The sequence below is a fragment of the Theropithecus gelada genome, chromosome X (assembly GCF_003255815.1).
Source record: "Theropithecus gelada isolate Dixy chromosome X, Tgel_1.0, whole genome shotgun sequence".
Classification (NCBI taxonomy): Eukaryota; Metazoa; Chordata; class Mammalia; order Primates; family Cercopithecidae; genus Theropithecus; species Theropithecus gelada.
Genome location: NC_037689.1, coordinates 17,810,638 through 17,821,859, shown reverse-complemented (window position 1 = coordinate 17,821,859; position 11,222 = coordinate 17,810,638). Strand labels below are relative to the sequence as shown.

The 11,222-nt window shown below is 51.0% G+C and overlaps 1 protein-coding gene and 1 pseudogene across 1 annotated transcript in view; one reads left to right on the top strand and one right to left on the bottom strand.

Annotated features, from left to right (window-relative positions):
- The window catches only part of NYX (nyctalopin), a 26,743-nt gene extending 20,958 nt beyond the window's left edge, over nt 1-5,785 (top strand). The window contains exon 3 of the mRNA XM_025373383.1: nt 3,609-5,785. Coding sequence (XP_025229168.1) covers nt 3,609-5,017 — 1,409 coding nt within the window. The 3' untranslated portion in view covers nt 5,018-5,785. The remainder of the gene's footprint in view (nt 1-3,608) is intronic.
- Nucleotides 2,386-2,781, bottom strand: LOC112616425 (annotated as a pseudogene).
- Nucleotides 5,786-11,222: the final 5,437 nt, after the last annotated feature.

Below are 11,222 nucleotides of genomic sequence, written 5' to 3'. Positions count from 1 at the left end.
AAAAAAAAAAAAAAAAAAAAAAAAAAGGTAAAAAGAAACAGTTAACATTAATTTTAATATTTTATTTAACCCAATATATCTAGGTAAAAAGAAACAGTTAACATTAATTTTAATATTTTATTTAACCCAATATATCTAAAATACCATTGTAACATGTAATCAGTATAAAAATCATTGATGCAGCTGGGTGCGGTGGCTCACAACTATAATCCCAGCACTTTGGGAGACCGAGGTGGGCGGATCAACTGAGGTCAGGAGTTTGAGACCAGCCTGGCCAACATGGCAAAACCCAATTAGCTGGGTGTGTTGGCACATACCTGTAATCCCAGCTACTTGGGTGGCTGAGGCAGAAGAATCACTTGAACCTGGGAGGTGGAGGTTGCAGTGAGCCGAGATAGCACCATTGTACTCTAGCCTGGCGACAGAATGAGGACTCGGTCTCAAAAAAAAAAAAAAAAAAAATCACTGATGCAGTATTTTACTCTTTTTAAGTCTTTGAGATCTGGTGTGTCTTCTATATGCATAGCACATCTCAATTTGGGTTAGCCACATTTCAAATGCTCAGTAGCCCATGGGGCTAGTGGCTACTGTATTGGGCAGTGCAGGTCTAGAGGGTAGGCTACAGCAATGCCCTCGGAGATCCCCCAGGGCCTGCAGACAACAAACCCTCAAGGCCACATTCTAGTGTTTCCTGACCAAACTGAGGGTGGGGTTGCTATTTCTCACGGCCCAATAATGAGATGCAGATGAACTGGGAAAGGAGGGAGTTTTTATTTCTGTAACTGGTTACAAGGAAAAGGCCTGGAAAATATCTCCAGACCAACTCAAAATTATAAAGTTTTACAGAGCTTATATACTTTTTTTTTGAGATGGAGTTTCACTCTTGTCACCCAGGCTGGAGTGCAATGGCACTATCTCAGCTCACTGCAACCTCCGCTTCCCAGGTTCAAGCAATTCTCCTGCCTCAGCCTTCTGAGTAGCTGGGATTACAGGTGCCCGCCACCATGCCTGGCTAATTTTTGTACTTTTAGTACAGACGGAGTTTCACCATGTTGGCCAAGCTAGTCTCGAACTCCTGACCTCAGGTGATCTGCCCACCTTGGCCTCTCGAAGTACTGGGATTACAGGTGTGAGCCACCGCACCTGACCCAGAGTTTATACACCTTCTAAGCTATATGTCCACGTGTAAGTGTGCATTCATCTGAAGGCATAAGTGATTACCTTCTTTTAATCTATAACTAAAATCTTGAGTTTTAAAGACCTTCCTCTGGAGCCTCAGTAAATTTACTTAATCTAGATGGGTCCAGGTGCTGGGGTGACTACCCTTATCTTGTCTCCTGCTAAATCATGGAGGTTTGGGGAGTTCCTTCAGACCCCCAATAAACTTGTTTGTGGAGGTCTGGGGAGTTCAGACCCCCAGTAAAACTTGTTTAATCCTAAATCGGTCCTGTTAAGAATTATTTCATGGCCGGGCGCGGTGGCTCAAGCCTGTAATCCCAGCACTTTGGGAGGCCAAGACGGGCGGATCACGAGGTCAGGAGATCGAGACCATCCTGGCGAACACCGTGAAACCCCGTCTCTACTAAAAAAATACAAAAATCTAGCCGGGCGAGGTGGCGGCGCCTGTAGTCCCAGCTACTCGGGAGGCTGAGGCAGGAGAATGGCGTAAACCTGGGAGGCGGAGCTTGCAGTGAGCTGAGATCCGGCCACTGCACTCCAGCCCGGGCTACAGAGCGAGATTCCGTCTCAAAAAAAAAAAAAAAGAATTATTTCATTATCTTGTCATGCTTTAAGGCCCAGGACAGGCCTGGGCAAAACTCTTTTTGGGCTTTTGTTACCCTCCAGTCTTTGTATAAGGGCACTGGTGTATATATATATATGTGTATATATATATATATATATGTGTGTGTGTGTGTGTGTGTGTATATATATGTGTGTGTGTATATATATATATATATATATATATATATTTTTTTTTCCTGGGGTAACTGGTTCTTTAGAAGGAGGGGAGCACTGGGGAGTATCTTCAGGGTGGCTGAACTTTGCAACCTCTTTAATAAACAACTTCCCCCTGTAAAGTTTGTCCTCCTTTATCACCACACCCCGATGCCCCAGTCTTCAGGAAATGGCATCAGGCCCATATTTCTGTAGAATTCAGAGTTCTGCGAGGTAGAGCATTCCTTCCAATGGGATCTTAGAATTCTTAGAGTTGCAGAATTTTACTGACTAGATTCAGGAGGTCTCAGGAGTCCAGACTTCCTTAAAGCTTGGCTCAAAATTCCAAGGGAGCTCATAATTCCATGGGACCCAGAGTTCCTGGCTCGGGAACATTGGGAGACCTGGGATACAGTGGCTTAGCCTCAAGCAGAAAGGTGAACAATATCTTTATGGCTTGAAGGTATATGAAATAATGTCACTACATCAGAGCAGCGCCTCTGCTTGCATACCTATGGGAGTCTGTAGCTGTGACACGTAGAAGTTGGCCACATCCAGGTCAGTGGCTCCAAAGTGGGTGGCCACACGCACACCCTCGTGCAACGTGAAGCTCACCTTACGATTCACCATGGCTAGCAGGCTGCAGAGGTAACGCTCCAGAAGGGCGGCTCAGGCCCGCTGCTCCTGGGATTCCAGGGATTCTTGAGCTACAGGACACTCCCGGATTTCAGGAACCTCTGGCTTCAGGGGGGCTTTGCATCCATCAGGGGCAAAGCCATGGCTGAGGCCATCAGGGCCTTGGGGCAGCTGGAGCACAGGCACGGGAAAGGTCACTGGAGCCTGCATTGTCTTGGCGAGGTCTGTGACTACTGGCGCCCCCACTTCTGCCGGCGCCCTGCAGTAGAGGCCCGGGCAGGCCCCGAGCCGCGAAGCCTGGGTTCTGCCCACGCCACCGCCACCAACACACGTGGTCGCGGGCAATATTATTTATTTATTTAGTTTTCATACGGAGTCTCACTCTGTCGCCCGGGCTAGAGTGCAGTGGCGTGATCTCAGCTCACTGGAACCTCCGCTTCCCGGGTTCAAGGGATTCTCGTGCTTCATCCTCCCGAGTAGGTGGGATTACAGGCGCCCATTACCACGCCCGGCTAATTTTTGTATTTTTAGTAGAGACGGAGTTTCACCATGTTGCTCAGGCTGGTGTGAACTCCTGAGCTCAGGTGATCCACCCACCTCGGCCTCCCAAAGTGCTGGGATTACAGGCGTGAGCCACTGCGACGGGCCAGCTTTTAATACTTAACCATTCAGTCAGTGCTGAAACAGTTGTTATAGGAGGCCTGCGTTAGTGAAACCTGGCCTGCCACACTGGGAGCACACGAGTGGTGGTACAGGCAGGAGGGAGTTTAGATTGGGGTCAGCTGCAGGGATTGCAGCTGGGTTTTGCTGATTAAGGTAACTGGAAAGCAAAGGAGCAGGTGTCTTAGGTGGATAAACCCGTGTGAGGCCGCGGAGGTGGGAAGAGGCCATGCGCCGGACACAGGATAACTCGGTGGAGGGCCTGCATCCTGCTGCCCGGGCAGGCAGGATTTTTCCTGGGGTGACCTTTGGCTGACTGTTGCTCCTTTTTTCTCTTTTCTCCTCCTTCCCGACCCCCCACCACCCTGTCCCCGCAGTGGTGGTCCTCGGCCTGCCCAGAGCCCGGGCCGTGGGGACCTGCGCTCGGGCTTGTCCTGCCGCCTGCGCCTGCAGCACTGTGGAGCGCGGCTGCTCAGTGCGCTGCGACCGCGCGGGCCTCCTGCGGGTGCCGGCCGACTTCCCGTGCGAGGCGGTCTCCATCGACCTGGACCGGAACGGCCTGCGCTTCCTGGGCGAGCGGGCCTTCGGCACGCTGCCGTCCCTGCGCCGCCTGTCGCTGCGCCACAACAACCTGTCCTTCATCACGCCCGGCGCCTTCAAGGGCCTGCCGCGCCTGGCTGAGCTGCGCCTGGCGCACAACGGCGATCTACGCTACCTGCACGCGCGCACCTTCGCGGCGCTCGGCCGCTTGCGCCGCCTGGACCTAGCCGCCTGCCGCCTCTTCAGCGTGCCCGAGCGCCTCCTGGCCGAACTGCCGGCCCTGCGCGAGCTCGCCGCCTTCGACAACCTGTTCCGCCGCGTGCCGGGCGCGCTACGGGGCCTGGCCAACCTGACGCACGCGCACCTGGAGCGGGGCCGCATCGAGGCGGTGGCCTCCAGCTCGCTGCAGGGCCTGCGCCGCCTGCGCTCGCTCAGCCTGCAGGCCAACCGCGTCCGTGCCGTGCACGCTGGCGCCTTCGGTGACTGTGGCGTCCTGGAGCATCTGCTGCTCAACGACAACCTGCTGGCCGAGCTCCCGGCCGACGCCTTCCGCGGCCTGCGGCGCCTGCGCACGCTCAACCTGGGTGGCAACGCACTGGACCGCGTGGCGCGCGCCTGGTTCGTTGACTTGGCCGAGCTCGAGCTGCTCTACCTGGACCGCAACAGCATCGCCTTCGTGGAGGAGGGCGCCTTCCAGAACCTCTCGGGCCTCCTCGCCCTGCACCTCAACAGCAACCGCCTCACCGTGCTCGCCTGGGCCGCCTTCCAGCCCGGCTTCTTCCTGGGCCGCCTCTTCCTCTTCCGCAACCCGTGGTGCTGCGACTGCCGCCTGGAGTGGCTGCGGGACTGGATGGAGGGCTCCGGGCGTGTCACCGACGTGCCGTGCGCCTCCCCGGGCTCCGTGGCCGGCCTGGACCTCAGCCGGGTGACCTTCGGGCGCTCCTCCAATGGCCTCTGTGTGGACCCCGAGGAGCTGAACCTCACCACGTCCAGTCCAGGCCCGTCCCCAGAACCAGCGGCCACCACCGTGAGCAGGTTCAGCAGCCTCCTCTCCAAGCTGCTGGCCCCGAGGGTCCTGGTGGAGGAGGAGGCCAACACCACTTGGGGGCTGGCCAACGCCTCCCTGTCCTACAGCTTCTCCTCCCGTGGGGTGGGAGGCGCTGGCCGGCAGCCCTGGTTTCTCCTCACCTCTTGTCTCCTGCCCAGTGTGGCCCAGCACGTGGTGTTTGGCCTGCAGATGGACTGACTGGCCAGAGGGGCAAAGTTTGCTTAACTGGGCTTGAGAGTGTTTGTGGAAAGGGGAGAGGAGACGGGATGGGGGGCAGAGGTGAAAATCCCAGTGGAGGGTGAAATGAACCGTTTCCCTCCAGAGATGGCCCCAGGGAGAACACAGGGACATGCCACTCGAGGGGGAGGATGGTATGTATTTCTGCTCTTGTCACACGGGCATCCATTGGAAAAGAACGTGGGCTAAGAATGAACGTGGGCCCTCGGGTGGGAAGACTAGGACTCGGAAGCTTCTAGGGCTTCACATCCCCTCCCCTCCTCTCCCCTCCTCTCTCCTCCCCACCCCATCCCACCATCTTCCAGGCAACAGTGCCTGCAAGGCCTGAATTAGAGAGACTTCCATTGGCTAAGTAGTTAGCCGTCCGAGTTCTCCTGGCGGGGTAACCCATTATACCCAAGTCCTTTGTTTCCTACCACAATCCTCCTCCTCCTCTCCAGGGACCTGGAAACACTAGGATTCAGGAAGGTGGGCAGGACGTGAGAGAAAGGAGATGGGAGAGAGACTTAAGACAAAGGGTGGCGGTGGTTCCTGGGGTCTGAGATGTTTTAGGAGGCGTTTAAAACAAAGATCCAGTTCATTTACTCCACAGTTATTCCCAGGGCTGGCCCTAGCCACAAAGGAACTTTAGGGCAGGGTAGGGAAAAAAGGGGCAGCAGGGGGTGTGTTTGTGGACAAATAAATTTGTAAAGTCCGAGGATTGAAAAAAAAAAGGTTAAACCGGTTTCTGTACTGCTGGACTTTTCAGAGTCTTTCATATGCTAACATTCATTGTGAATCTCCCAGGAGGCCACAGAATCCTTTTTTCTTAGCGTTTTGTGGGAAGAATGTCCGGAAGACACAGAGAGCGGGGCAGGGAGGCTCCAGCTTGGATGATTCCATTAGGTGTGGAAATTATTATGGGCTGCACACTTCGGGGCTGACTAACAGCCAAGAGGGAAGGAGGCAGCCAGTAGCTGGGAAAGGGGATTTAGAGATTTCTCAGGTTGGGAGTTGGCCAACTATATTCCCCCAGGCTTGACTGCAAGGGCAAAGGCCAGCCAGGCCTGCAGCAAGCATGCATGGCTCGGGTATGCTGTGTCTGAGGGTGGGGCTACCAAATCCCACCTAGGGGCCCTACCAAACCCAGCTTTTCTCAGGGTTGCGGTGGGAACAAATGGTGTTTGACTGTTCTGTCTGCCTCAGCGTCAGCAGCTCGTTTAGCATAGGCTGCAAGAATAAGGCTTTGCAGGCTGAGTTGCAAATGCTGGCTCTGCTGGCCTGCCGTGCCCATCTCTGTGGTTTGCAGCAGAACTATCCTAAGCTGGTCACAACAGGCAGAGATTCCTGACAGACTATAAGGCAGTCAAGTCAAGAAAAGTGCATATGCTGCTCACCACTCACCCAGGAACCCAAGCTGTTCTCTACACTGCATGCTATGACTGCATTTGTCAACATTCTGGAAATTGTAATCTTTTTAATGTCCTCTCTGTATTTGAAGAGGTGGGTTTTGAAAACCCACATGAAGGCTGGGCGTGGTGGCTCACACCTGTAATCCCAGCACTTTGGGAGGCTGAGGCAGGTGGATCACGAGGTCAGGAGTTCGAGACCAGCCTGGCCAACAAAGTGAAACCCCATCTCTACTAAAAATACAAAAATTATCCAGGCATTGTGGCATGCACCTGTAGTTCCAGCTACTTGGGAGCCTGAGGCAGGAGAATCGCTTGAACCTGGGAGGCAGAGGTTGTGGTGAGCCAAGATTGCACTACTGCACTCCAGCCTGGGCAACAGAGCAAGACTCCGTCTCAAAAAAAAAAAAAAAAAGAAGAAGAAGTAAGAAAACTCACATGAATTCAGGGTGCACCAAGCTGTCACTTTTTTTTTTTTTTTGAGACGGAGTTTCATTCTTGTTGCCCAGGTTGGAGTACAGTGGCGCGATCTTGGCTCACCACAATCTCTGCTTCCTGGATTCAAGCGATTCTCCTACTTCAGCCTCCCAAGTAGCTGGGATTACAGGCATGCACCACCACACCTGGCTAATTTTGTATTTTTAGCTCCATGTTGGTCAGGCTGGTCTCGAACTCCTGACCTCAGGTGATCCGCCTGCCTCAGCCTCCCAAACTGCTCGGATTACAGGTGTGAGCCCCCATGCCCGGCCAAGCTGTCACTTCTTCATGGGGACACTCCTGTGTCTCTGTGTAATACTAAGTATTGGAAATGTCGCACAAAGTACTGCTGAGGACAGGTGTATTCAGATGTTTCAACCATTAATGGTCATTAACTCAATGGGTTTTAAATTTTTAAAAAACCAGACTGGGCACACTGACTCATGGCTATAATCCCAGCACTTTGGGAAGCTGAGCCAGGAGGATCGCTTGAACTCAGTAGTTTGAGACCAGTGTGGGCAACATAGTGAGACCCCAGCTCTACAAAAAAAAATAAAATACCTGGGCATGGTGTCGAGCACCAATAGTCCCAGCTATGCAGGAGACTGATGTGGGAGGATGTCTTGAGCCCAGGAAGTTGAGGCTGTGGTGAGCTGTGTTTATACCACTGCACTCCAGCCTGGGTGACAGAGCAAGGCCCTGTCTGGAAAAAAGAAGAAAAAAATTATAGAATAGAAAAGTCACAGAGTATCATGTAATATTATAAGACTAAGTATTGTTTTGTGAAACTTTTTTTTTTTTTTTGAGACGAAGTCTCGCTGTGTCGCCCAGACTGGAGTGCAATGGCATGATCTCGGCTCACTGCAACCTCCGCTTCCTGGGTTAAAGCGATTCTACTGCCTCAGCCTCCAGAGTAGCTGGGACTACAGGCACTGCCCCACCGTGCCTCCCAAAGTACTGGGATTACAGGCGTGAGCCACCACACCCGGTGAAACTTTTTATTTAATATATATGCATTTGTTAAATTATACATATATGTGTGTGTGTACTGGGTTACTGTGTACAATTTATATTTTATTGTGGGTTATGGTTAAAATTTGAAAGCCACTAATCTGGAGCATGTGTGATTTTTTTCAAACCTACAGAAAAGTTGCAAGAATGAACACTTTGGCCATTCACCTAGGTTTCCCAATTGTTAACATTTTACCATATTTGCTTTTTCTCTCTCTCCGTATTATTATTATTTCTTACTAACAGTTTGAGTTGGTTGCAAACATTGTGACCTTTTGCGCCCAGGAGTTTGAGGTTACAGTGAGCTATGATTGCGCCACTGTGCTCCAGCCTGGGCAACAGAACAAGACGTCTTCTCTTAAAAAAAAAAAAAAAGATTCACTCTATATTGAAATTTTTACAGTTATCAAAATTATTAAGCAGTCATTTTTTTTCTAGGGGCTAAAGAGGTTTCTAGGTCATGGCTTGCTTTGGTTTGGTCACAATATTCAAAGCTGGAAACCTGTTGATTGATTGTAATGTTTCAAAGTGAATTTGTTCTCCAAATGTCTTTCTTTTGAAAAGTGAGAATCAGATGAGGGCAGAATTGTTGTTTGCTCAAACCGAGTGTCGTGGCCATGGTAACTGAGTGAAGGTCACGAGAATCCTGGAGACCAGATTTCTGCATTGAGGTATCCAGGGAAGTCCATGGCAGACATGCAGCCTGGGTTACTGAGGAACAAGGTGCTGCCTTGAGAGGAATGTCCTTCCTTTCATTTGGAGCGGGTTTGTGAGAGTCAGCCTCAAAATGCTGCTCCGGTTCTGCCTGGGTGGTTAGATGGCCAGCTTTTTAATGGACATTTGCTTGGCTGAATGTTTTTGAAGGAGTATCAGCATTAAAATAGCCTCCAGGGAAACGGGTTTTTATAGAGCTACCCAGCCCAGTAGAACTCTGGGAACGTGGGAGCTACTTACTGCCAAACAGACCCAGAGTTGCTTGGAATGAGTTCCCAGTGAATTTGTGGCCATCATGAGCTCTCGTGAGAAAACAGGGAATGAAGAGTTTCCATTTTGAGTTCATTTAGGCTCTCACCCCATCACTGGCTACATGGTACCTTAAGTAAATAGTAGGTACTATAGATTCTGTTAAGCAAAACTATGTGTATCAGTCAGGATGGGCCATGCTATGCTGTGGTAACAGGTAACTCCCAAAGCTCAGTGGCTTACGGAGGTTTATTTCTTGCTCATGCTACCTGTCCATTGTAGGATCATTAGCGGGGCTCTGCTCATTGTAGCCATTCAGGGACCCAGGATGACAAAGGATACACCATCTTAGGACATTGTTATTAAACACGAAGCTCTAGGGTTTGCCACAGAAGAGGAGAGCTTGGGAGAGTTGTGTATCACTTTTTTTCTTTTTTTTTTTTCTTTTGATATGGAGTCTGTCTGTCACCCAGGCTGGAGTGCAATGGTGCCATCTAGGCTCACTGCAACCTCTCCCTCCCGGGTTCAAGCAATTCTTCCACCTCAGCCTCCCAAGTAGCTGGGAGGGCACCTGCCATCATGCCCAGCTAATTTTTGTGTTTTTGTAGAGACAGGGTTTCACCATGTTGGCCAGGCTGGTCTTGAACTCCTGACCTCAAGTGATCTGCCCACATCCCAAAGTGCTGAGATTACAGGCGTGAGCCACTGCACCCACCCTGTGCATCACTGTTAAATGCTTCCACCCAGATGTGACACACGTTGCTGCTCAAATCTCATTGACCAAAAAGGTCACATAGCCAGACTTAACTTCACTGAAAAATGGAAACATGATTCCCCTATGAACCCAGGAGAAGGGAACTGGGAATATTAGTGGACACTAGTAGTGCTCCAGGCTGGGTGTGGTGGCTCATTCCTGTAACCCCAGCACTTCAGGAGGCTGAGGCAGGAGGATCACTTGAGACCAGGCGTTTTAGAGTAGCCTGGGCAACACAGCGAGAGCCCGTCTCTACAAAAAAAAAAAAATAGCCAGTTGTGGTGGCACGTGCTTGTAGTCCCAGCTACTAGGGAGGCTGGGGTGGGAGGATCACTTGAGTCCAGGAGTTCAAAGATGCAGGCAGCTATGATAATGTTAGGGTAGGTAGACAGGCATGAGCAGAGCAGGAGAGGGCTCTCCCCCAACCAGGAATGTCAGGCGACCATCAGGTGATGGGCAGGCAGTTGTTAAGGTGTCCCTCTCAAATAATAATTTGTTGCAGCTGGTATCAGGGAAAGGCAGGCTGCCAAAAGATAGAAAACACCTGAAACTGGTGATCAGCAGCTTCCTCATAAGATCTCAGGAGTTGGCCGAGTGGACTCAAACATGCACACAAAATGGCAAAATGGCGGAGTTTAACCTTCCTCTAGGAACACTGGATTGGTAAGGGAAGAATGCCTCAAGTGAGCATGCGTGCGACTCCAGTAAATGCACTGTGCATGCAGCCCCTCCCAAGTGCTGTCAGGTCACTGTGCATGCAGGCAGCTGACCCCAAGGGAAGACTCAGGGGAGAAGTAATGCAACCCTAAAAGCACGCCAACATAGAAAACCCCAAGTCAAAGGTCACACCATGCACTTGAATCTCTCAAGTTGCCTGCTTGGCCCTCTTCCAAGTCTACTTTACTTCCTTTTGTTCCTGCTCTAAAACTTTTAAATAAACTCTCACTCCTGCTTTAAAACTTGCCTTGGTCTCTCACTCTGCCTCATGCCCCTTAGACAAATTCTTTCCTCTGCAGAGGCAAGGATTGAGTTTGCTGCAGACCCGGGCGGATTCACCACTGCTAACAATCACGGTACTGCATTCCAGCCTGGGTGACAGAGTGAGGCTCCGTCTCTAAAAAACAAATAAAAACCTGTACTTTTCAGAACTGTCAAAAGGAAGAGAGACTCGAGGGGGAAATCTGGTGAGCAATCCGCTAGCCCCCGGCGAGACTGCTGGACACTGTATTTAGCCAATAGGAATGCTATGGCCTCTTTGCATTGGTTCTTTCAAGTTAAGGGAACAGAAAATACAGAGACAAAAGGCTCATATTTTTCCTTTAAAAAATGTTTTCCTTACAAATACTCAACTTACCGTATTCAACTCCCCAGAAGCTTGATCTTTGGAAAATATTCCCCCTTAGCCCTCTGTCTCTTTCCGAGAGGCTCCTCTGTGGTGGTTTCACAACTGAGGTCAACAGCCCCCACACCCACCCACCTTTGTTAATCTACCACAGTGCCGCCCTCTAGAGGACAATGTCTGCTGGGCACAGCTGTCCTTGGCTGGCTGTCCCTTCTGCCATCCTCAACCTGA